The 25,295-nt window shown below is 38.9% G+C and overlaps 1 protein-coding gene across 2 annotated transcripts; it reads left to right on the top strand.

The window, feature by feature from the left end:
* Positions 1-754: 754 nt before the first annotated feature.
* Positions 755-25,295, top strand: ZC3H14 (zinc finger CCCH-type containing 14; the record flags this gene model as incomplete). Of its 2 annotated transcripts, none has more annotated exons than XM_082000871.1 (16): positions 755-790; positions 1,666-1,708; positions 5,025-5,139; positions 8,145-8,185; positions 8,519-8,714; positions 9,074-9,494; positions 11,417-11,577; positions 12,719-12,819; positions 15,486-15,641; positions 17,154-17,228; positions 17,691-17,847; positions 19,630-19,853; positions 21,935-22,055; positions 23,013-23,149; positions 24,185-24,279; positions 25,185-25,295. In XM_082000871.1, 16 exons carry the CDS (start codon positions 755-757, stop codon positions 25,293-25,295), a joined length of 2,190 nt encoding a protein of 729 aa, XP_081856997.1. The 2 variants fall into 2 exon arrangements, with proteins under 2 accessions (XP_081856997.1, XP_081856996.1); XM_082000870.1 differs by having other exon boundaries at positions 19,630-19,874.

Here is a 25,295-nt window from a genome sequence, read left to right as displayed (position 1 = left end):
TATAAACCAATTTTGCAAAAACCAGGAATGAAGAGGCAACTTAAGAAGAGCTGAATGTGACACTTGCGCAATTCACAGTAGGCCCTCTGACACACAACTATTTAGAAATATGCTAGAAGGTATGTTTTTCTTTAGCGCCAGACTACCACGTGTCGTAGCTGCCCCATGCTCACAGAGCAAGACAGGCCGCAGCTCGGGCCGCTGAAGTGGTGTGCGGCGACAGACAGCCCAAGGAGGCCGAGCTGGGGCTACGTTTACCCGTTCTCCCCGCGGTCATCGCCTCAGGGGCACACCGACTCCCCAGGCCGCTCTCGGGCCCTTGCGAGCCCGAGTGGTTGCGGGACATACGGAACATTAGGTTCAAGAGGCAGAGCGTGGTGCGCTGGGGCGACTGCTGGGGGAAGGACAAGGAGGGGCGCGGGGAGAAGATGGGGCCTGCGGAGGAGCGGCAGCGTGAGCGCAGGCACCCCACACCTCTCCGCTCGCCCCCAGTCGCCTGCCGGGCGCAGCTCACCGCACCCCCGGCCCACTCACGCCGCCTCGCGCTCCGGACCCCAGCCGTAGGGCAGGCGGGGCGAGGCGGCGACGCGGAGGCCCCGCCGCGGCCCAGCAGGGGGCGCCGCAGGCGGAGGCCGCGCACTCTCCGGCGCGGCGCTCCAGAGCCGGCGCGGCCTGTGGCGGGAGCGGAGCTGAGAGCCCGCGGTGGGAGGGGACGGGGCACGGCGCGACGGGAAGGCACCGGGGCGGCGCGACCATGGAGATCGGCACCGAGATCAGCCGCAAGATCCGGGTGAGAGAGAAGCAGCCGGGTCGCTCCCTCTCCACCCGCGACAGGGGCCTGACCCTGCTTGTGGGGGGCGGGCTCGGCCGACGGCCGAGGCGCCGGGCTCCCTCAGGCCTCCCCTCAGACGCTGGGGTGGCTGGGCCGCTGCGGGCGCTGCACCACCGAGCCTCCTTCCACCGGCGGAAGGAAGCGGCGGGGAAAGCCCCCAACCGGGCTGGGTTTACCAGGAGCTCCCGACGGTGTGCGGCCTTCGGCCTCGGAGCATCCCGGGGAGGGGCATGAGCAGGAGAGTTGTTGTTTTGGGAAGCAGAGTCGGGGTCCTGCCGTACCCCGGAGGGCAGCAGCCATCTCTTCCCCCGGAGCTGGAGTTTTCGCCTTGCAGCAGCCCGCCTGGGACACAGGCCCGGAACCGGCCGCTGCCCGGGAGAGGAGTGTTGTAGTGTGAGCCCCCCTTACCATCAGGGCTTGCCAGCTGCTCCCTCTCAGCAATCAGTGTTTGAAAATCATGGTAGGTTTGGTTGGTGGTTGTTGTTGGTGGTGGTTTTTTTTTCTTGCTGATCCAGCAGTGACCTTTTATCAAACCATCCAGGTTTGCACCTTATGAGCCCAGCTGGTCTCTCCTTACAAAAGAACAGCTGGGAGTTGAAGGTTGGTAGCACCTGGAATTGGTATATAGAGAATATGGTAGAGCATATGAGATGCCTGGCAGTTCATCTTTGTTACAACATTTATATCATAAGCAGTGGAGAATAGGAAAAGTAACATGTTAAACCAACATGTTCAAACAATGAGAAAAACCTTGCTAAGCCTCCCACTGTCTTGCAGTTAGAAATAGAAAAATTGTTGCTCCATCCCTTAAATGCTATTTCATTGTTTTTTAGGGTGCTATAAAAGGAAAGTTGCAGGAGCTGGGGGCTTATGTTGGTAAGTTTTATCATGTGTTTAGCAATCTTCTTTAGGTTCATTGTTAGTAGATAGGAAATGGCCAGCTAATTAATGGAACAGCATATTTGCTTACTATTACTTGTGTTACTGCATACAGAAGCATGAGATGAATTACCTTGAAGTACCTGACTAGCATGAAAGAAAAACACTTCACAAACAATCTATAGTCTTAAGTGTAAGAGGAAGCAGTATATGGACATCATGTATGAAGAAGTAAAAGAAAGTAACTAAGGTGGCTAAGTAAGTCTCCCCTTTCAAGGTGCAATCATGGCAAGGGAATTGAAAGAAAAACAAACGATGTGTCTGTGAGTATTTAAGGCAATTTCTTTGAAGCGCAGGGAGAAATGTTATATAAAGCAAGATCCTTGCAGATATAACAGCAGTTACCTGTGACTACTCTTAGATGGACTCAGTCTTTCTTAGGTATCTTTTCAACAGCCTTTTGAATTCAGGGTGAGACATTTTTGAGAACTAGGAGAAAGGATATTACTGTAAGACAGAGAGAGACTGTTTAGGAGGTGGAAAAGCCATGTCAGAAATATTTATGCATGACAAATCAAAAAAAAGTAAGAGCTTGACTGTTAAGGGGAAAATTAATAGCTACATTAAGCTAATGTTAATGAAACATAGGTAACCGAATCTTAGAGGCAGGGTGAGATTTTTTTTGTGGATTGTGAGGAGAGTGATATGAACAGCGTGAATGTCTGTGTGTGGTTTTTTCTTTTCCCTGAATCCAGGATTAAATGGATATTGCACTTAATAGCAGCTGGTTTTTACAGCACTAAAAGTTGATAACACAGTGTTCTGTTGGAAGCAGAATACCTCAGTCCTGCAACTGACTTCTTGTTGTCTGTGATACTTGGATTGTAGGTGGAGGAAAGGAATTGAGAGCATAGTTCAGAGATCCCATGAGTTGCAGGACCAAGTTCAAAGTTTGTAGTTTGATCTTTAATTAATCTTGTTTCCTGTGTAAAGGGGGCCATTGTATTTATGGAATCAAAATGTATTGACGTAGAATGGAGTTACCTACGAGTGGATGTTCTGAATTCAGCAGGGGCCAAGGAACCATGAATTTTTTTTATTGTAAGGTCATCTTTTTTCACCATCTCAAAAGTTGTCTTTCTTAGTAACTCATTTTTTTGTTTTTTTACTATCATTCCAGGTTTCAGTTTCTTAGTCCTTGATTCTTTGTCTTCTTTTCCTTGCATTTCTGAAAAAAAAATCTTTCTTATCTCTAATACCAAGATGCCGGTGGAATACAAGTAATCTTTGATTCCAACTATGTCTGATTATTCTTTCTGCTTTTTTTTTTTCTCCTTTCTGTTTCCTGTATTCAGAAGGAAGTTCCCAAGATCATCATAAAATGCCTGCACCTTCTTCTCAGTCAGCTTCTGAACTGCTTTAAATAGCTTTGTATTCTTTATTGGTCTGAGTTCCCTTGGCCTCTTTTTTGTTTTTAAACCCCTTTTTCTAAATTTCTGTCATTTTTCAGGTTTCTTTTCTTGACTAGAGTATTTTTGGCAACTTCCAAGTAACGTTTTTCAAAAACTCTCTTTTTCTTCTTTTAGGTAACTGGTAAAAATTGGTTCTCCCTCATTCTAGCCTCTGTGAGTGAGAACCATGCCTTTGTTTCTTTCTGTAACTGCTAGTTCTTTTCTTTTGAGAAGTCTTCTACAACAAGGTGTATTGAAACTTACTTGTTGTGTAGAACGTACAAAGGAAAAATTCGTATCTGTGAAGCAATATATAGTTAAATATTCATCAACTATCAACATTTTCAAAAGGCTGTAGTTTTGCATACAATTTAAGTTGGTATAAGCCAATGCAATCACTGAGAAAAGCAGTTGTTTCCCCTGCTCCTCCTCTTCTCCTCCTCCTCTCCTCTCCTTCTCTTCTCCTCTCCTCTCTTCATTCTATCGTATTGTTACAGGTAATTGTGCTAACATGTTTATAAGTTAAGTTTGTGTTTTAACTTATCTATACTTAAAGTATCATCATCTTTACTTTATCAAGCATTGAACCACCTGAGGAACTGATCAGGTTTAAAAGTAACTTGGCCAAAAAATAAAATTCATTCGAAGTTCCTTGGTCTGGGTATCCATCCATCTTGTGCAATTCGTAGTTTACGTTAAAGATAAACTCACAAAAAAAAAGTTAGGTTTAGGCTAGGAATGTGTTATGGTGCAACACTTGAGTAGCGATAGTGGAGTGCAGGTGCAATGTATGCATGTTATTTCTGTAGTCTAGGGTACAGATGAATTATTTACAGGATACATAGAGAGACATAGAAGACAGGCAATTCCTTTGATTTGTATTTTGATTTCTATTTAACTTTTTTAATTTTTTAGGTATTTTTCATGTTATGTACACACTTAATGAAATGAGTACAGCTATATTAGTGCCTTTTTGCAAATCCACAATTTGAAGTGGATTTCCCAGCTATCTTCGCTTACTGTTATATTCATGTCATGAAGTGGTATTGGAGAGCATGAGGTGCTTGATTAAACTAAATTGAAATATGTGCTCAGGAAGCATACGCAATGCTCTTGAGCAACAAATGTGCCTTGAGAGTAGATCAGAACTAAGCCAAAGTAAAAACCAAATACCAGACTCCCTAAATCCTTAATGTATTAATTTCAGATTCTGAACACCTTCCTGTCCATTCTGATGAGTATGTGTACCCTGTGTGAACTGTGCAGCAGGGAATGGATTTTTTGCCGTGTATGAAATTGCGTATGTTAGGGAGCTAGAGAATCAGATTCTTGGGGTTGCTGGTTTGTTGTTTCTTTCAAAGGCCTGATATTTTTTGTAGATGGAAAATCTGGAAGTTAATGCAGTTTTGATTTGTTTAATGCACAAACCTGAAAGGGATAACTAAAGCAAAAATGTAGCTAAAGGAAATTTGATGAGGGTAAGGTGCTCCATTTGTCAATATTGAAGTGATGAAGATTGTAGATAGTTGCTGCCTACATCCTTTTACTTGAACACTAACAGAGTGGCTTTCTTTTTTCCTTTTTGTCTTTTATTTACTCACTTTTTAAGTACTTTGATCTTAGCTTCAGCTTATGCTCTTGTGAAGTTGATGATCTTTTATTCCTCACTCAAAGCTGAAACTTGCATTGAACCTCAGAGGAAATGGAAGTCTTGTTAATTTGCTTACCTAATCCTCTGCCTGCAGAGTCTTTATAGTAAAACTGGGGGGGGGGAAAAATTACCCGGTGACATGTTTAAGGGTGTTTGCTATATCTTTTGTTTTAAAGTATAATAAATCATAATATATTTCTCTTTCTATTAGATGAAGAGCTCCCTGATTATATTATGGTTATGGTGGCCAATAAGAAGAGTCAGGAGCAGATGACAGAAGACCTTTCCCTTTTCCTTGGAAACAATACTGTCAGGTTTACTGTCTGGTATGTTCGTAAGCTACTTGTCACACTTCTTACCAGTAATCAGGACTGCTTTCTATAAGTGAAACCTCAGAAGTTAAGAAGTTACTTATCTTCCCATTGTGTAACTTACATTAATCAAAACTTTTACATTGCAGCTCTAATAAGTAAATTATTTTTAGCCTGTCAACAGTTAGGCTACTGCAGTGATAATTAAGTGGCAAAGGACCGGAGGGCTTATATTCTTTGTTTGCTCATAAATCCAGGCAGATTTTTCAGTGAAGTGTGAGATGCTCAGGTAAGCGAGGACTGTATGTTGACTTAAAAAACGATTTCTGCAAAACCCACTGTGAGCATGAGAGTGTTATTCACTGTAGTTATATGTAAAATAGTTCTTCAAAGACAAACTTCTTTGCTTTTATGCTAATAGTGCTTCAGATTCCTGTTGTGTGTGGGAATTACTATATCAGGACAGATGAGCAGTGGATCTAATTCTGTATACTGTCTTTGACAGGGTTTAGCACCAGATGCTTAGGTATTCCCACCTCTCAGTCTGTTTGTTTATTACCACCATCCCACTCTACAAAACAAAAGTAGGACCCCAGAATTATTGTGAGCTGGACTAATTAACAACAGATTAACTCTTTTCTAAACTCCTGGCAGTGTGGATTAATTTATGCTATGCTGCATGACAACCATTATAATATTTCTCATGTATTTTCTAATACTGAATAAACCTTTAATTAACTGCATGTTTCAGAGTGTCAAAACAGATATTTCACTCCAGAGTTTTTACTTGCTTTCAGAGTTGTGTATTTTTTCAAGTTAATCTTGTTTCTGAGTCTCTAACCTAATGTAGTTCGAAAGAACGTTATTTTGGTTTGTATAGATTAGAGAAATATTACATTTTTTCTGCTTTTTCAGTTAGCTCCCTTTGAAATTTTCATATTGACTGGTTACATTCACCTCCAGTATTTCTTCTACATGCTTAGTCAAGTTCCTCTTTATTTGAGTAGGAGCTTTTATGCTATTAAATAGCAGAGAGAAACATTTTAGAAGTTGGGTATGTTACGAAACCATAAACACTGACAAAAGTGAAAATTAGTTCCAGCTATTACAGTTCACTGTATTAAATATTTAAACTGATGGATTTCCCTGTGGCAGGGTTACTTGTATGGATATAATTTGAGTTTGCTTTCAAATTTTTCAATTTTTTCATGACATTTGTCAGAAATAGAAGAAAGGAATGCAATTAGCATGCACCCCTTTTTTTAAGAGTACACAGGCATTTATATTCTTTGTTCCCTCCTGTGGCCTGCCTAGGCAACATTTTTGGGTTTGTTGTTGTCTTTCTCGTAGTAGTTTTGGGAATCAGTCAAATTAGTGAGGTTTATAAGTTGATGAGGGTAACTCCAGTACTAGGGTTTTGACTGAATCCTGATATACAGTAAGAAATAACACACTAATATGTAGCAGAAAACACTTTTATGGCTTTGTAAATGAAACTAAAACTTTATTGAAAAAAATAATAAAGATGTAGAGAAAGCAAATTGCAGCACGGAAGAGAAATCAAGATTTTTAAAAAATATATATATTTAGAACTGGATATCAAATATATGTATATATTACACCTCCTGCTGGTTTTGACACATGCTTAATCTCCAAGTGTAATGAGTCTTTTATTCTCAATTCAGTATTCACATTTGCTTATAAATACAAATTCAATTTCAGAGTGCTTTATTGGGTAACAAAGTAGATACTTGTTGAAAGAATGATGGAAAAGAAGACAAGATGAAACCTATGCAATAAACTTTAAGAGGACTGATGTAAAGAAGTTAAATAGCATTGCATTTGCGAGTTTTATATGCTTTTCTTTCTTTTAAAGGCAGCCCAGAATGTTTAGATTCTTAAGCATTGGGTCTCTGGCTAAATACAATGCTCAACAAGGACTGCCTTCCTTGGTTTGTCTCTGTAGCTGGTAATTCAGGCTCATCTAGCAAAAGTTTCACAGCAATTCTGTGGCAGACCTGGCAGTCCTGCTGGTTGGCCAGCACTTCTCACTGAACCAAGTGTCAGGTCACAGTTATCCGGCGGTCAGTGTGAAAACCGATATGCATTAGCAGAGCTCAGTTGATAGAACTTTTAAGAGTGTTCTGGTGAAAACTCACAGGGAGGTTTGTGAAGCCTTCCTTTATACTCAGATGCAGTCTTACTTTTCCCAATTTTCAATATGTTTTTGTTCCTCACCTCCTAATAGTCAGTATATACACAACTAATAGTCTAAATTATGGAGATGCCCATGATCAGGTTTTAATTCCAAGTAGGATATGCATTTAAGTGTTGGGTTTTTTTTCTTTTTTTTTCCTTCTTTCTTTTCACTGTAATGTGTGTTTATTTTTAAACAGCATTATTTTGTAGCCTTTTGCTTTTCCGTATTGCTTTGGCTTGGTGTGTTTTTCACAGGTAAATGGCAAATTTGTTACTTCACTGAAATGTTTTTGCTCACCAGCATGTCTCAGAGAATATTGTAGGTATACACAAAGCACGCTGGAAGAATCCTGAGTATGTTAAGTGCTGTGAATTGTATATTGTTTAGAATTATGTTTAACTTTGTGCAATTGAAGTTTCATATACAAAGTGAAATTTTCAGCTACACTTCAGGCTTCTAACTTAGGTTTTTTTGAATCGCTCCTTTTGAAGACATTTAACTTGCTCCATTGGTTTTAGTGAAACAGCGGAAAGTACTGGCTTTAATTATGTAAACCAACTAAATGCCAAAAGTAGATGGTGTGATGAATACCCCACCTGCTTGTATGAAGACTCACTGGAAGCAAGATGCTTAAAGCCTCCCTTTTGAGGTTAAACATATGCCAGTTGTTGGAAAGTGAAGTCTTAGATAAATGAGATGCTTGTTACAGGGGGGGAAAGGCAGTTGGTTTCTGAAACACTGTTATTCTGAATGTTAGTTAAATTTCTTTTATTCCTCTTTTTTCTCTTTTGCTTCCTTCCCTGTCCCTCATATATTTCAGGCTCCATGGTGTTTTGGATAAACTGCGATCTGTGACTACTGGTAAGAAAATTAATTTAGAGTGAAAGTAGGTTTATCTTTTCTGTGTAGTGTTGCATGTCTAATGAGTTTCAAAAAAGAGCTGTTTTGTTCATTTTCAATTTATATCATCTTTTGGGTTCTGACTTTTTAGAAAATTGCTTTATATAGAGATAAAGAATCTATTTCTGAGTCCAGAATTTATTTCTGGGTGTTTCTTGTTGATGTTTTCAGCTAAAACAGCTTTCAGCTTGTTGTGTTTTCAGATCTGCGCAATGTCTTGTTCCTAGCTATGTTTACTGGAAAATCTGTGTTGCTGTGCTTTGCTATAAAAATGAAAGGTACCTGTCTCCACAGAACCAACTAGTGTAAAGTCTTCAGAATCTACTATCTTTGAGAGCAACCTTCCTTCCAGCAAAAGCAGTTCAGGTGTGAGTGATGAGAGGAGGTGTGAGGATACCTTGCCACCTCTTGCAGTTTCGAGCACTCGGACTGAAAGAAATGACTCAAGAGTTTCAACTAGCTCACAAGAGCAAAGGAACACCGCTTCACGGTAAAGCTTCTGGTTACTTACTAACACACATTCAGACATTAGTAGTTGTGTGACTGTAGTAGTCATTCTGAAGACCACAGATACTTGGAAAGATCAAGGTAGTTTTGAAGAGTTTTGTAGCATTGCTACAGTTTGTTGCATAAAAAACGTTATATCAGGAATTCAGTTCCCTTTCTTTAAGCAATAGATGGGCTTGGATTAATTAACCAAACTAGAGCTTGCGATCAGTGTGTTGGAGTTGTATAAACAATAATACCATAATGATTCTTCCCTGCTTGGCTTTGTTTAAAAAGCAGTTCTCATTTTCCAGAGCTTTATTTGCAGATGAGTTATTAGCTGGCGATTTCTTATTTTCTCAGGCAGTCTTGTGAAGATGGTTCTGCATCCCGCTTAACATCTACAGTCAAGCCTTTGAGGGAATTGTCACCTTCTGAAGCCGTAATTGACATTAAACCTGAACCAGATGATCTAATTGATGAAGACCTAAACTTCGTGCAGGAAAATCCTTTGTCACGGAAGAAACCTATTGTAACTGTAACTTACAGTTCTTCTCGTCCTTCCGCTGAAATCTACCGACCACCAGCTAGCAGGAGTGCAGATGGCAATATACACGCGCACAGATTGTCACAACAGGGCAACTTACAGGGGAGCCGGCAGTTAGACACGCAAAGCTGCAGGTCTTTGGAAACAGGCCAGCTGTGCAATCCAGAAGCTTTTGGCAGCTTAGCGGAGAGTTACAGACCCACCTCCAAACTTAGTGCTGATAAAGTAGGCAGTGAGGTTAGTACTATCTAAACTATTGCAATATTTTGCACTTGCTAGGAACCTAAACTGCTATGTACGCTTCCAGTAAAATCTTGACCTCAGAGAAGTTTAAGGGCTTCTGTCACTGATACAAGTAGGTTTGGGATTTCATTCTTTGGGTCCACTGATAAAAAGAGATTGCATAGTTTAACATCATCACTTGACAGGCTGCTGCATCTCAGAGTTAACTAGCTTGTACATCTTCTTGCCATACTGAGTTGGACTGATGGGTTATCACATTGTTGTGGTGCATGTGATGAATCAGAAGTAATAATTTTGATATCTAGATCATTGAAACGGCATGATCTTGTGGAAGTGCTATGTAAATCCACACCTTTACACAGTTCTGTAAATCTGTACTTTTGGAATGTTGTTTATTCATACCTATGCTAGGGACACATCAGTCTCCAAAGCCTGGATATGTTGCTTATTAGGATTATTATTATTATTATAATACTATTTAGAACCATGGCATTTAAGAACTCTTTGGATGGGTGTTTTATAAGGACAAACTAAGTGATTGCTGCCCTACATATTTTGGAGGCCAGACTAAGCTGGGCAGGGTGACAGTCCTAGCTGATAGTTTTAAGATGATACATATGAATCAGTTAAGAGCTCTTTGTGAGACGAATGAAGGTTGTTATGGCTGCTAATGTTGTAATGAAGCATGAATTTTAGATGCCTTGTATTCCAAGTCCATCTGTGTTTTCTTACTGCTTATATAGTTCTCTGTCATTGCTACTACTTAGTTCTTTATAAAGGATAAATCTAAATCTAGAATGTAATCTAGAATGCTTTACAAAGATATGTGCTGATGTCTTTTTTTTGAGATGGGGAAGCGAGAATGCGAATATAGTGAGCATAGAGTGATTTGTTTAAGGCTGTACGCAAGTCATTGATGAATGACAGTCACATTTCTCCTTGGAAATGTTAGAAAAAGGTCTTGTGATAGTTTTCTTCTATTACTATTTCATGAATAAAGTCCAGAAGAGAGTTATTTCAGGAGCGTTACTTAGAACTGTGGACTTTTGCTGTATTCTACCTTCTGTTAGACAAGTTCTTGTACTTTGGGAAGTTTTACCTTTAAAAATGTAATTTCTTTAGGTATTTTTTTTTTTTACTTTATGAATCTTTTGTAGTCCAGACCTGTCCCTTAGGATATTTCTTTCTCCCTGGAGGTTATATGATCATTTAAAGGGTACTGTGTACAAACCTGGCATCCAGATGCCTCATCGTGCTCCTGTGTAGCTCAGTGCTGAGTGATGGTTCCTACAGGAACTATTAGTGTGTGCTTTCTCCTATGCTTTCACGCAGCCTAGCGTTTAAATTTGTCACTACCACATGCACTGTGGTGGTGGTGAGTGGCTGCGTCAGAACAGGGGCCTTGCATTGCCTAAACGGGACCATCCTGGCTCTGAATAGCTATTAGCATCCTTTGAAATACGTCAGCTCGATAGAAATTAATCCTTACACTAATCTGAAATTAGAGTTGATACAGACGAGAGTGTCATTCATACTGATTTCACTTTTCTCTATCAGACTTTCAACAGGTGCATCTTGAAGGATAGTATGAATTTCTTTGGAAAACCCTGCTTTTTCTGTAGAAGTTGGGTAAATTGTCTATACTTTAAAGTTTTTCTTTTCCTTTTCTAAATGTTACTTACAGTTACATTCTTAATGAGATGTTTCAGTATAAATATGTCTGATTTTCATATTTAGTGCTGTCACTTGTTTCTGCAGGCAGTTGTTTCTGCAGTTGAGTAGTCCTAGACTCATGCAACTTGAATGGAAGTTCTCCATCTTCTGGCTATAGGTAGAATTGCAATGTTTTCTTTGCTGGCTTATTAATAACATGTTTTGTGCTAAATGAGTGGTTTTGGCTGATCTGTTTGTTGTAGGAAGAAAGCTCCAGGAAGAGACGGTTGCCTGTTGTAAGCTCAGTAGTCAAAGTGAAAAAGTTCTGTAATGATGGGGAAGAGGAGGAGGAGGAGGAAGACTATGGGTTACGAACAGGAAGTATCTCCAGCAGTGTGTCTGTACCTGCAAAGCCCGAAAGAAGGTACTTAAGATCTCAGTGATTCTGTGTGGTTTCCAGAATGAGTTTAATGAACAACAACTTTGAAAGTGGAAGTTGGGGAAAACTCTTTGCAGTTTTGAAGACTGACAGACAAAATTCAGTAAACCATTTTTATTTTTTTTTGTACTACCTCACAACTCTGTGGGTGAGATGTCTGTTTATACCAGCTTTTTTCCTCTGATTTTGTGACCTGTTTTTATTATTGTGCAACAGCTGCAATGAAGTGTGAAACTTTACAGTATTTTGGAAAAGTTTATTGGCAAAAAATGTTACTTTTGCCGTGTTTCAGACTAGGTGTTTAATGTGGTAAAATAGTTGTCCAGGAGTTTTAATTGCTTTGTTTTTATTTCAGGAATAGTTTTCAAACCAATTGTCACTTGTTCTTGAAGGTGATTTTAACTTTTCAAAAGACATGGAAGGCTTTTCCTTTTTTTCTGCTCCCTAATTCTGTCTGAATGTCAGGTGTTAGTCAAAGTACATCAATGGTTTATATCTGATTTTCAGCAATAAGAGGAACAACATTCAAACTATGGAAGAGATGGTTCTACTGATCTACAGTGCTAGCTTGTGTAAGATTGTTTTAAGCTAATTAAAGCTTATAGGCCTTAAATTAAAGCTAATAAACTTTATTGAATTTCTCTTCAGTGCCACAGCACATTTATCTGATTTAAACTTCCTTATTGTTGATGTTCAAAGATAAACAGAAAGCTTTTTTTTTTACAACTAATACATTTTTGATAGAGTCAGTTTTCAGCTGGATCTTACTCCCTGGGGCAGCTGCATAATTACTAGTGCCAACACAAACATAGCAATAGGCATGGGGGTGGAAATGAATAGCAGAGTTTGTGCCTTTCAGATGCAGCATGGTTTTACAGCAGCTTAAGGTGAGAGGTGAAATCATGCCTCTGGACTTCCATTTTTGAGAGCATTTTGTGGATCCCCATCTACTCAGAGAATAGATTAACAAACTGAAAACAAATATAGATGAATTGATTTTAGATAAGGATTTTTTTCGATAAGTATTATGCATAACTGTGTTAACCTGTTGAAATACCTGTGTTTAATGTGGATACAGTTGCTGTTGCAATTCATGTACAATTAATTGTTTTTTTATCTCCCTTAGACCTTCATTGCCACCTTCAAAACAGGCCAATAAGAATTTAATACTGAAAGCAATCTCTGAAGCACAGGAGTCAGTTACAAAAACAACCAATTATTCTACTGGTAATCAGCATTTTTTTTGTTTGTGCTAAGCTATAATATTTCCAAGCCCTGTTTTAGAAATCCAGGCTAAAGATAGCGCTTAGAGATAAAACAGAATGTTAAATAGCTCATGTCAGTGATACACATAAAGGATTTTCCACATCCTGTGAACATTATATTTATCATCTAGTGTTGAATTATGAAAGCATAAACAAAGGATGCAAGAGTTATTTATAATACATTAAGCAAGATCCTAAGTCTCTAAAGTGTATAGAAATGGAAAGTGCCAGAAGTATTCTGAAATTGATAGCTGCCAAGGGGAAACTGTTCAGAATTAGGCAGGTAGTTAGAGCTATTTGGTTGATCTTTTTTCCATTTTCTGTGGTCTCCTTCCTTCTGAGAGGGGAGGAGAAAAAAGCCAAATGGCAAAAAATCAAAGTGCACTGGGTATAGGTAATAGAAGAACAAAATAACAAGCAACTGATTGTTATATCAGCGTATATTATCTTTAAACTGTGAGGCTGCAATTTTAGTTCAGTGATTTTATGTACTGAGTTGCAGTTGATGGTGTGTAGGCGTTCAGCTCTCCTAGCTAGGAGAGACTTCTACTGAGGAAGCAAATCCAGCTGTTGTCTTGTGTGCTTTCATTTCACTGGGTGGTAATAAACCTAGTGTTGTCAGCAGGAAGCATTGCACATTGCCAGGGAAGGAGCATTCATTAAACTACCTAAACATTGACTTTTATGCCATCTGGAGCAAGACTGAAAGCTACCCAAAAACCTCTTGCCTGGTCTGTTCTCAAAACCCGCAAACTAACTGCAAGAAACACGTATCTTCCTTCTAGATTAGCGTATTTACAAATTGGTTATTGTGAACGTCTTCCTTGTTTACCTGTCATTACTTGTATTTTCAAGGTTGCACAGTTGCTGGTAAGTAGATCTAAAGGCACGAGATGCGTATGGCGTTTTCTCTGTTTAAAGTCTCTTGAATTGGAGGAGCTGTCCCTGCGTGTTAGAAGCAGGATATAGAGTGAGCTGGTTTTAAAACAGAATAAATCGTATGGATGACTAATAAGATCATTGCCAAACCTAGAATTGAAGAAAAATTAACTAAGAATAGTTCTAGTAAACTGTTGAATTGCTTGACTACCTACAAAATACGTTTAATACAGTAAATGAACTTCTAAAAGAAGATTATGCTTCTTCATTTATAGCAAGTAACATAAGTGCCTCCCAAGCATTAAGAGCTTGTCTTCATCCTAGACGGTAAGCAGAATGAGCAGTTTGTTTAGAAAAGAGGTGGGAGCACTGATGCTCCTAAGTTCTCATGCCACTTATCCAGCAAGGAGTGTTTATGGTGGAAAAAGCAGGAGCACAAGGAACAGTACTTGGCTGGCGGTGATGCCGTAAGCACTTTCCTGTGTACATAAGCAATGTGGCAGGAAATAGAACATAGCCAGCAAATTCTAAAATTAATTAAAACTATTGATTTTTAATAATAGTGATCTCATAGGTTGACTTACCCACATGAGAATATTTCAGTGGAGAGACCAAAAAGTGCCACTTTGTGGTTTAATACAGGGGTGATTTGTGAATTTTATCTGAAGTATTGTGCAGGTTGTTCCACTTCAGAGGTAATATTTCATGTATTTTCCTAAGTATTTTGAATGGAATATGGAAATAAGCTAATTTGAAATAAATAGGTAAAACCAAATGGTAAGATCGTAAATGATAAATCCAGTACTGAGCGGTACCTTTTAGCTGTATGTGTCAGAAGTTGAGTGCTGATGTGATATTCAGCCAAGGGAAGAATACGCTTAGCTTTTCACAGCCAGTTCCAACGGTCTTACCAGAAGCCAAGTAAAGAAGTCAGCCTGCCATCTAGCTACCCCCGAATTGCATGGTACAACTACCTGAAAGGAGGTTGTAGCAAGGTGGATGTCAGTCTCTTTTCCCAGATAGCAAGTGTAGGACGAGAGGAAACAGCCTCAAGTTGTGCCAGGGAAGGTTTTGATTGGATATTAGGAAAATTTCTCCACCAAAAAGATTGTCAGGCATCAGAACAGGCTGCGCAGGGAAGTGGTTGAGTCACCATTCCTGGAGGGATTTAGAAGACTTGTAGATGTGGCACTTATCGACATGGTGTAGTGGTGGACTTGGCAATGCTAGGTTAATGGTTGGACTTGGATGATCTTAAGGGTCTTTTCCAACCTTTAGAATAAGGTTGGAAACAATGGTAGAATAAATTATTCTATCATTCTACTGTTGTCAAGTTTTATACTCTTATTTGCAAGCACCTTAGCATAGAGTAGTTGTCACTGTACGAGAAGTACACACTGATAATCCATGATGGTTTATGTGAAAGGGGGAATGAAAAGTGATTTCCGTACCATAAGAAAGTACCAAATTAATTATGTGTAGAAATGGATGAGTGAATACTTTGCTGATGTCACTTTAATCCTTCGCATGCTGTTTTGTCTTACAAGTAGATGTTCTGAGGTGCCATTCAGAGTGCTCTGTGCACATGCGTGAATGTGCTTTCACGCTAAGAATATCACAGGTAGCTAAACATGATTTTTGCATGTGTGTAGGAATTTTTTAAAGTTATTTTAGCACCATATGTAAAAATAGTATTGTTTAGTGATTGGGTTGTATGTAAATGATTTACCATTGTTTCTTTAAATAAAGTTCCACAGAAACAGACTGTTCCAGTTGCACCAAGAACTCGCATTAGCCCAGAAGAATCTCAGTTAGAAGTAATCCATGTGCAAAACAGACTGCCTGCTCTGAGTTCTCAGCTTCAAGTAGAAGAGCCAAAGGAGCAGACAGTTGAAAGAATTCAAGGTCATCTGATAATATTCTTTAAAATTTTTTTACCAGGGAATGTCTTTACAACAGGCTGAGCAGAGAAAACAAATGCTTTTAATTTTTGAAGTCGGCATCAAAAGTTGCATGTGGAAATACCCTTTCTAAAGCATGGCTGTAAGATAGAGATATATACACGACACCCCTACACATGCACCCACCCCACACTCCCCCTCAGAAAAATTAGTCAGTGAACAAAAGGTCGTATTAGCATTCTGGCATATCACCAAAGTATAGTTTTGCATAAGTAAATTCGATAAGCAAATGTATCCATTCATATTGGGATAACTTATCTTTTCCCCATCCTTTGGATTTTTTTTCCTTAATGTCTTGTAGGAGTAATTCTGTCATCAAGCTTATGTGAGAAAGTTAAGATACTCTACATTTGGAATAATTTTGCAGCATATGAAGTATTAAAAGATTCTTTCCAACATACTGTTACCACACAAGTAGTTCTAATGTTTCATTTTTTTGTGTAAGTGTTGGAGTACTGTATTTGCTCTTACAGGATAGCTGATCCAGAAAAACTTTGTGAACAGTAAGCTTTGTTTTTACTTCTGTTATGAAACTCCTGAAGGAAAATGGCATGACATTTAAAGGCAATCAAAGTATCTTTTCAGCATGATTTTGCTACAAAGAAAGAAATGTGTGTGTCTGTGTTAGTTACAAGGAATCCTAGAAGTAAGGCGGTGGGAAAACACTTCTGTAAGAAGTTAGTTTACTCTTGCTAAGTGTCTAGATATTTAGATTGTTGAGTAAAATTTGGGTTGAGTAAGATCTTTGTTACATCAGCTCAAGGTCATTGTTAAGGAATGATAAATATTTGTATTAAAAAAAAAATCTTTTTTTCAGTCTCATATTTCTTATATAGAATCTTTCTTCCAACATAAAATAGTTGAAATTTTGTCTGCAAAGTACGTAAGAAGACGCTTTATCAGTCTTTGAATTAATGTACATAAAATATTTATACTAAATATTTTTGCTCTTTTGCTATTGAAATGGAAATGACAGCTTCCTTAGGAAACCTACAGAAAGCAAAATAATTGTTTTCAAACTGTAAGTGAAACGTAGAACAGTGCTACTCTGATTTGTGTCACCTCTTCGAAGAAGACCATAAAGTAGTCCCTTGTAGTTATCTGCTTTCCTCTATGTGTGTTCTCTGAATAGTCAGCACCTCTGCAAAGGAGGAGGAAGAACTTGGCCTTTATAAGTTGCCATACCCACAGACCTAGTTTATACTGAGCAATGATCATGAGAAAGACTAGAGTCTTTCAGTATTTAGATTTTGCTATGCCATCTGGCTGGAGAAAACTTGTTACTGTTTCTGAAACAATGACAAAGGGGTTCGTAACAACAAGATGGCTTTTTTTTGTTAGAATGGTGGAGGCTCTTGGGTTTTTCTTATAAAAGGGATTAGAAGAGTATGCTTCGGTTCTTTATAGTTTCATTTTGATTTGCAGTAAAATATGGTTTTAATTGCCATTTTTTTAGGAGCTGAACAAAAGGAGCTCTCTTCTCGTCTCCAGATTGATCCTGTGATTGAAGATGCCTTGCAAGTGACTCAAGGTTAAGTCTTGTGCTCTTTTATTCTTAAATAAAAATTGCTAGTTTTCAAATTGAACACTACTGGTCAGTGAATGTTAAAATATAACTTCCTTTTCAATTAATTATACGGTTTTATAGTATTTGCTGGTTTCTACATCTCTAAAGAATAAAAGCATTACATCAGTAGGTGTTCAAAGCCTGAGAGATTTTAGGGGTATGTGGACTCCCTTCAGGGCTGTTTCAGCACAGCCATTCCAGTATCAAAGTTTCCCGGTCTGGCTTAATATGGCCTATGGTTCCTGTTGATCCACTTCTGTGGAATTAGCAAGGAAGTAAAAACGTTTTCTGGAAGCTACTAGAAATTAAACCAAAATAAAATCAGCTTATCGACCATGTAAATTGGTATTAAAAATATGCTATAAGTTAAGAGTACAACTAAAACCTTATTTTTCTCTTTTCTGTGTAATTTTTCTCCCAATTCAGAATACTATGATGCAGAATCTATGGTCCATACAGACACTAGGTCATTTATCCTGAAGAAGCCCAAGTTATCTGAGGAACTAGTGCCGCAGAATCAGCAATTGGGAAAGAGAGCCACAGAGGCAGTACGAGTACTCTCAGGACGTCTAATACAGACAAGGTAAAAAGTTATTTCTTTTAGAACTGTTATTAGTCAGAATGCTTGTTTGTGGTTTAGATGGAATCTTTCAGTCATAATTGTGCTTTGTCAGTTCAGTCAGGATCTGTGAAGTCATGGAAAATGGACTGACATTGAATAGCAGAGGAAAAAAAGCAGGGGCAAAAAACTCCCAGAAATCCTTCTAAATGGAAAATAATTCCCAGGGTCAACTTCAGCTTGAGCATGTCTTTGATTTGCAAGAAAGAAGAAGAAGGAACTGAAAAGCACTGCTCTTTTTTTGCCACAGCTGTTCTGATTTCTGAAATCTTAGTTAAGTAATAATTTTGCTTAAATTGCCTTTAGTTATATACCTGTTTGACCCTGAGATTACATTTCTTATCAAGAAATGTCTTTTAATGCAACATTGAGTATGGTGAATCCTGAGCTGTCAGTGCTGGAGGGAAAACAGCACACTCTGCGTGCTGCAGGTAGCTCAGTACCCGTAAGCAGAGAGTTAAGTGGCATGTGGGACAAGTGATTGAAGGCTCCTTACTGGTGAGTTTGGCCAAGAAAAGTTTAAAGTTCATGTGAGCTTCAAATGATGTATTGTGTATGTGTTTTCATCTCCCCAAAGGAACAATGGCTGGTGCACAGTCATTTTCTTAATGTGTTAAAGGACTTGATAGTTCCTGCTACCAAATGGTTTTATGTATCTCACTTGTTAGAGTTAAAAACCACTCAGAACAATGTGATGTACTTCATCACTGTGGGCTGCTGTGTTTGAGAAACTGTTAATGTTTCTTTCCATGAGTGGCTTCATACAACCTGTGTTAATTAAAAATAAAACCAGCAATGAACAAATAAACCCAAAAGGATAACCTTGCAATGTCACGGTTGAAAACTGTGACTGTGCTACAGGAGAGCAGTAAATTTTTGCATGTGAATAGATCAGTTTCTGACTGTTTGAACTTGAAAGTTCTGGCTAGTGATGCTTTAATGTGTCATTTTTATCTTTTTTTTTTTTTAAAGGTATTATGCACTGTAGTTGCTTTAAACTTGATTTCATAGAGAAGCAAAGTTTATACCACCACTGTTTGTCAAAGATGAGAACTCCATAGTGTGTTTCCGAATATTTAGAATCACATGCCATTCAGGAAATCCCTTGGGTGAAATGGGTGGGTTGGTGGAAGAGTGGAGAAAATGTATGCATCCCCTGTATTTATAGCCCCTTTTTTATCCACGTTGACTACTGTCAGATACAGGATGCTAGGCTAAACTGATCTTTCGATCAGGCTGAGCATCAAAGTTCTTATTGTCAGTGTTTCAGTTCTCTCTTCTGCACCCTACAAACTTTTACACCCACTGTTTCCTAATGTTCAGTATTTCTGAGGAGACACCTGCTTTTTGTGTTAAAATGTGTGTGATTCCAAGAGTGGTATTTACCCTCACTTTTTATGTCTGAAAACTGTAAATTCTTCAAAAGATTAATCGCTTTCCTTTATTAAACTTGCTTGTAAATGAGTTTTTGGATCTATCTGTTGAGCAGAATGCAACAACCTTAAATACACCTGCCAGATTCTCTGCAGTATGCCATTGACAGCTGTATTTCTTATTAGTGCTTCGGGGAGACTAGAAGGCAAACTGTTAATTGGAGGATATTAGTAGTAGTATTAAAAGAAGGTTTGTTACTGCATGACTGTCCATAGATTAGCTTGTACTACTTTTAGTTACTAGTGCAGCTCACTTTTACTCAAACCTCTAGAGTCAGAAAATCTATTTTTACTACATTTCTTTGTTTGATAGAGACCAGCTTGCACAGCCAGAGAAACCTGCTAGTCCCAAGTTCATCGTGACACTGGATGGTGTGCCCAGTCCACCAGGATACCTTTCTGATCAAGAGGAGGAAGATATGTGTATAAGTGAAGGATTAAAGCCAGTGACCCAAAATCTGTGTGCTGGCAAAGGATTAAAAGGCCTTCGAGCACAGCAGATGCAAATTGTAACCAGGCAGCTAGAGAGCTGTGATGGTAATTATGCTTACCAACAGGATCTAACATGAACGTGGTGGTTTGATTGTGGATAGAGCTCTTGGATATATCATTCTTAAGAACTCAAAGTGATGGTGTTTATTCTTCAAATTAGAGCATTCTTTAGGCAAATGAAATGTGGTAGTTCAATGGCGCCATATCTTTAGAAGCCTTTATTTTGATAAACTTGAGCAATACGGCACATACGTAATTCTCCACGCATCTCAGTATTGGTAAAATTTGGGTTTTTTTTCTTTTGAAAACGTAGTTTGTCTTCATTGCCAGAAATCTGCACTTCTGGTTGACCCATTATCATTTGTGCCCATATTGATGGACAGGAGATTTTACAATGAATGTTTTGCTGTGCCTTGAACATTAAAAAAATATATTAGGTGGTATTAACCTTGATGTTTCTGTCTATCAAAAGGAGCCTGTTAAGTATAAGGTATTGGTAGAGTCAAGTTGCTGGAATGTCTGAAAGTAGAATTTAAATAGTGCATGGTTTTACCTGAAGGTTTGTATATTCAGGATACCTTTTGAACAACATGGGAAACTGCTTGCTGAAGCCTATGTTTGAATTGTTTAGAATGCTGACATGGTGATGAAAAATGTAAAGGATATTGTTTTGTCATAGACCTACTGGATACTTGCTTTAAGGTCATCCTTGCATTCATTTTTTTTTTAGTGCACTCAAATTTCCTGAATTAAGGAAAGAATAGTATTTCATGCTATACAGAGAACTAAATTTAATGGATCCAGCTGTAAATGTGTAATGCAATTATGAGAGAACCATGGGGGGAAAGCAAAAGATCTTTTAAGTCCATTGTCCTTTCAGTCCCAATGGCTGCAGAAGTACTACACATACCAGGCAGTCTTAAAGAAGGGAATGTTATATATCCACTGGCACATTTTAACTAGTACAATGAAATAGATATTAGAGTACTACCCTTGCAAATCTGTGCTTATAGTCTCTTTCATATTCCTGACTAATGCTATTTGGTACAGGAGAGTGTTGCTGATACAGTTACATCTGTTAGGGATTCTTACTTGGTTAGCTACATTAGCCAGATGTAGCCCGGGTGTGACTGAAGGTCACACAGAATCGGATCACAGTGGAAGTCATTGGTACAAGCAGTGTGGGTTTACAACAGGATAGCATTATTTGTCTTCGGTGCATTGCAAGGAGAAGGTATAAATGAGGCTGAGAATGGAATGAAGCTGGAGCAAGCGTGTCCCTAGTAATATCAGAGAGGTAAGTCTAGCAGTCCCAGAAAGCTTTGAAAAGCCAAAGGTTTAGGAAAATAAGACAACAGTGAAGTATGTGCTTAATTGCTTGAATTTGCAGAATCTGGTTTTAGAAGTAAAGTTAAATAGGAGAAAGTCAAAATTCCAGGTTCCCGAAAGAAGGTATTGAATGTTTCAGCTTAGAATTTCTTAAAATACTTTTTGGATTGGAGTCTGTGTTCAGGTAACTGAAGTGAATGTGGTATCTGTCCAAGCAAATTCCATGAAAGCAGTTCTTTTGTGGTGTGTGCCCCCATACTAATATATCATAGATATAAACTATCTGATTAGCGTAAAAGTTGGGTTTTTTTACTTTATCTCTTGAAATAATTTTCTAAAGTTAAAAATACCTTGGAGAAAGGAAGCATTGCTATTATTAACACATGGCTCAGCAGAACAGTCATAACTAAGGTCCAGTTGAAGAATCTTTGTCGTGTCTGATCCAGATCTGATCTCTTTGACTTTCACACCTCATTTTGGATTTGTGAAGAAAATGAATTTATTTTGCTTGTAAACAGTTCAAGTTTGATCTTTTATCACCAAAGGCAGTTGTCAGTCCAATACTATGATTTCTTTCACTTAGTAGTTTTGGAAATTTTCTTTGGTTAATATGATTGTACATAATTTTTTACTTTCATGACTTTTTTAATTAATAGAGGCTTATCAAGAATTGGGTTAAAAGGAGAGCGAGAATAGGAGATACTATGAATTTCAATTGTGCTATGTTGTGTATGCCAAATTGCATATAGAATCATAAAGGCTCCAGCTTGTGTGTATTTTTTTTATTTTCTTCCTAGTGGATATGGAACAGTTAAATGTGCTGCACAAACAGGAGAAGGTGCTTGAGCGCTGCAAGTACTGGCCTGCCTGTAAGAATGGAGATGAATGTGTGTACCATCACCCCACACTACCTTGCAAGTGAGTAGTGCAAAGCTCATCCACTTGACACGTTATTTTTATTTTCATTTCAATGCTACAAATTTCCCCTCTGTGTTTGTAAATATTCCAAGGCAGTGTAAGTCTGTTATGGTAGGGATCGGAGCTAGATTATCACATTGTAATTTCTTCTGTTTTCCTCCCATCTACCATGTGCCAGAATACAGCAGTGTTTTTAATAAGTAGAGTCACAGTGGTGCTCATGCAGAAGAAAGCTTAGTTTAGCATACAGAGCTGTTGTTTTTGTGTTGCTTAGAGGTGTGGGAATTGGTGTCTTCTTAAAACAACAGGCAGTCTTCTAGCTGTCATAATGCTTGTTGAACTTGTCAGAGTACCATTACATAGTAATGCAGTGAATTTTTTTTTTATTTGAAAGCAAATGCTAACTCTTGAATGTGCACTGTGCCTTTGACTTCTCTTCCACAAACAGCAACAGTCCAGAAAAACAATTTCTGTTTTGAGATAAATGTTACCAGACTGGGTAGCTTAATTTACTCAGACATTAGAATTTTCTTTTAAAATCTGACATAACTAAATTCAAAATAACATTTTACCTTCAGTGGATGAACCACGTTACTGAGGGAATTCTGCCCCCCTCTGGGCGAAGGTCTGAATCCACAGTGCCTTTGCTGCTCTGCACTGCACGCTAAGAATAATGCGTCTTAGCTTGCAGCAAGTAGCTTGCTATCAAACTCCACTGGGTGTGAGGTAGTCCAGTTATTTACTGCACGTAAAGTCTCCACAGGGAAGGTGGATACAGACCTGTTCATGGACAGCTAGTACACTACACCCGTGTGCCCTGCTGCGCAAGTAACTAACACACATGCGTGAGCCCTGTTGTAGTTCTGGCTTTCTGTGATACTCTGGCTCTCATGTGCAACAGCTCCGTGGGGATTTTGCTCTCGGTATGGGCTTATGACTTAATTTTTTTCCCCTCAGAGTTTTTCCTAACTGCAAATTTGCTGATAAATGCTTGTTCATCCATCCAAACTGTAAATACGATGCAAAGTGTACTAAGCCAGACTGTCCTTACACTCATGCCAGTCGACGAACCCCCCATCCACCTCCTAAACCAGGTGAGCACCTCTTGTTTTTCTGAGCTTTAAATGAAAGTGCTGAAAGGAAAATGGTATATTGGAAGCAGAAACTGACAGCAGTTAAAGAATAATTTTATGCTTGATTTGGTTTAATTTTCTTTCAACTCTTAATGCTTGATGGAGAACAATAATCCAGTGTTACTGCAAAAACTCTTATCAGAAAAGTCCCTGAACGCTCTTATGTGAGAGTCCATACAAAATCTGTGCAAGGCCAAAGTTGCAACTTGCACGAGCAGTCCCATCCTCCATCGGGATTAGCTGGCATTGCAGTTTTACTCAAATTTGTTTCTGAAATTGGAGACATGTTGTACCAGGAGCTTGTGACACACATTGAAAACAGAGGTTTCTGTATTTGTATGAGTGTTCTTTTTCTGTAATGACACTGTAAGAGTTAACTTTACATGATGATGAGATGACTTTCAGGGAAGGCAATAGCTGTGTTCGGATTACGGGTTGGTATTCCTGAGCCTTTGAACAGTGCCAAGGTGGAGGGCCTCTACTCCACTGAAGGCATGATCTTTTGGAAGAGGTTTAGCCCTTAGTCCTAGTACGATGCAGTTTTGTTACTTTGCCAGAAGGCAGAGTGCAATGTGCTTGTCTCCTGTATCATTTCCAGCAGCTCCTCTGTATTCCTGGAAAGTGCACTGCCTGCGCTTTTCAGTCTGGTTAGCTTAAACTCTAACAGGCTTGCTGCTGTCTAAATTTAACATTTGAATGTCTCTGCCTAACAGAATCTCTACTTAATTTGTTGGAAGCATTGCCATGACCGTGGTACCTTCTGTCCTAAAATGGTGAAGAACCAAGACTAATGATTACCCAGTAGTCTTGTTCTACCCCAGGATGAGATCCACATAGCGCATTGTGATACACTTCCCATATTTCTTGCAGAACTTTGGTGTATTATAAATGGTAATTTCTTGCAGAAGGATCGATATAATTAAGTTTGTGTGGAACTGTATTTAAAAAGCACTTTATTCTGATCCAGGCTCTCTTCCTGTTCTTTTCTCTTATTAGCACCACTACCCACACCGTCTATATCCTCCAGTAGTCCACTCTGCAAGTTTTTTCCTGCTTGTAAGAAAATGGAATGTCCATTTTACCACCCAAAAGTAAGAATTATCTCCTACCTCTTCCCTTCCTTTCTAGAAAAATATTTGAAATATGTTGCTTTGGGTCAGGAAATGTCACTAGCATTTCACGCTTTTTGCTTTTACTTTTCACATTTTAACTTTAGCTCAGAAACAGGATATGCAAAAGCAGTGACTTAAAGAATTCAGAAAATTACATTTTTAAATAATCATCTTTCTACCAGATGCTTCTGAAGAGTTTCAAACAGGCAGACAGCCATAGCGCTTGTCAAAAATCTGCCCAGCCAGGATGCTGGGGGTGGAGGAGGAAGACATCTCGTAGCCTATGTAGAAGGAATATGTATCAGACTTTTGGCTCTTCCTTCAGATGTGCTGCAATATACAAGAACTTTAAAGATTGCCCAGTTACCCTAAAGTACATTAATGTAATTTATATAGTACAAGAGTTTATAACTCGGGTACTTCTATAGAATTGTCTCGCTGCATATTCTTACACTGGTAAGTGTGGTGCTTTTTCAAGCCCTGACAATGCAGAAATGCTCTGGGTCCCCAGGACTCCCTTCCCAGATATGATTAGCCAGATACTCTGGCTTTTCCTCTGCTTTTCAGGTAGCACTGCCTCATGCTTCTGGCTTGCACATACAGATTAATTGAAACTAAACTCTCTAAACCCTTAAAAGTAAAGGAACTTCCACCTGCTAGTGCAGTCGCAGTTTTGGAGCATCCAGTTAATACTTGTGAAAAAGGATTTCCTTCTGTCATTGGGTTGAACTGATTGCACTGATCTATGTAGCTGTTGATTCAGTTCTCTGTCAGATATGTCATACGGTAAGGCAAGTTTGCATGCGACACATGCTAGGTTAGCTTGTCCAGGAGTTCAGCCAGCCAACTCCCAGCAGCCTCTTCTGAAATGCTTTCATTTTTAGCACTGCAGGTTTAATACCCAGTGTACAAGACCAGACTGCACGTTTTACCATCCTACTGTTACTGTACCCCCACGCCATGCCTTGAAATGGACTCGAACTCAAACCAGGTGA

The sequence above is a fragment of the Phaethon aethereus genome, assembly GCF_964289735.1.
Source record: "Phaethon aethereus genome assembly, chromosome: 5".
Lineage (NCBI taxonomy): Eukaryota > Metazoa > Chordata > Aves > Phaethontiformes > Phaethontidae > Phaethon > Phaethon aethereus.
The sequence above is the reverse complement of the archived record's forward strand: the minus strand, read 5'-3'. Positions and strand labels throughout refer to the sequence as shown.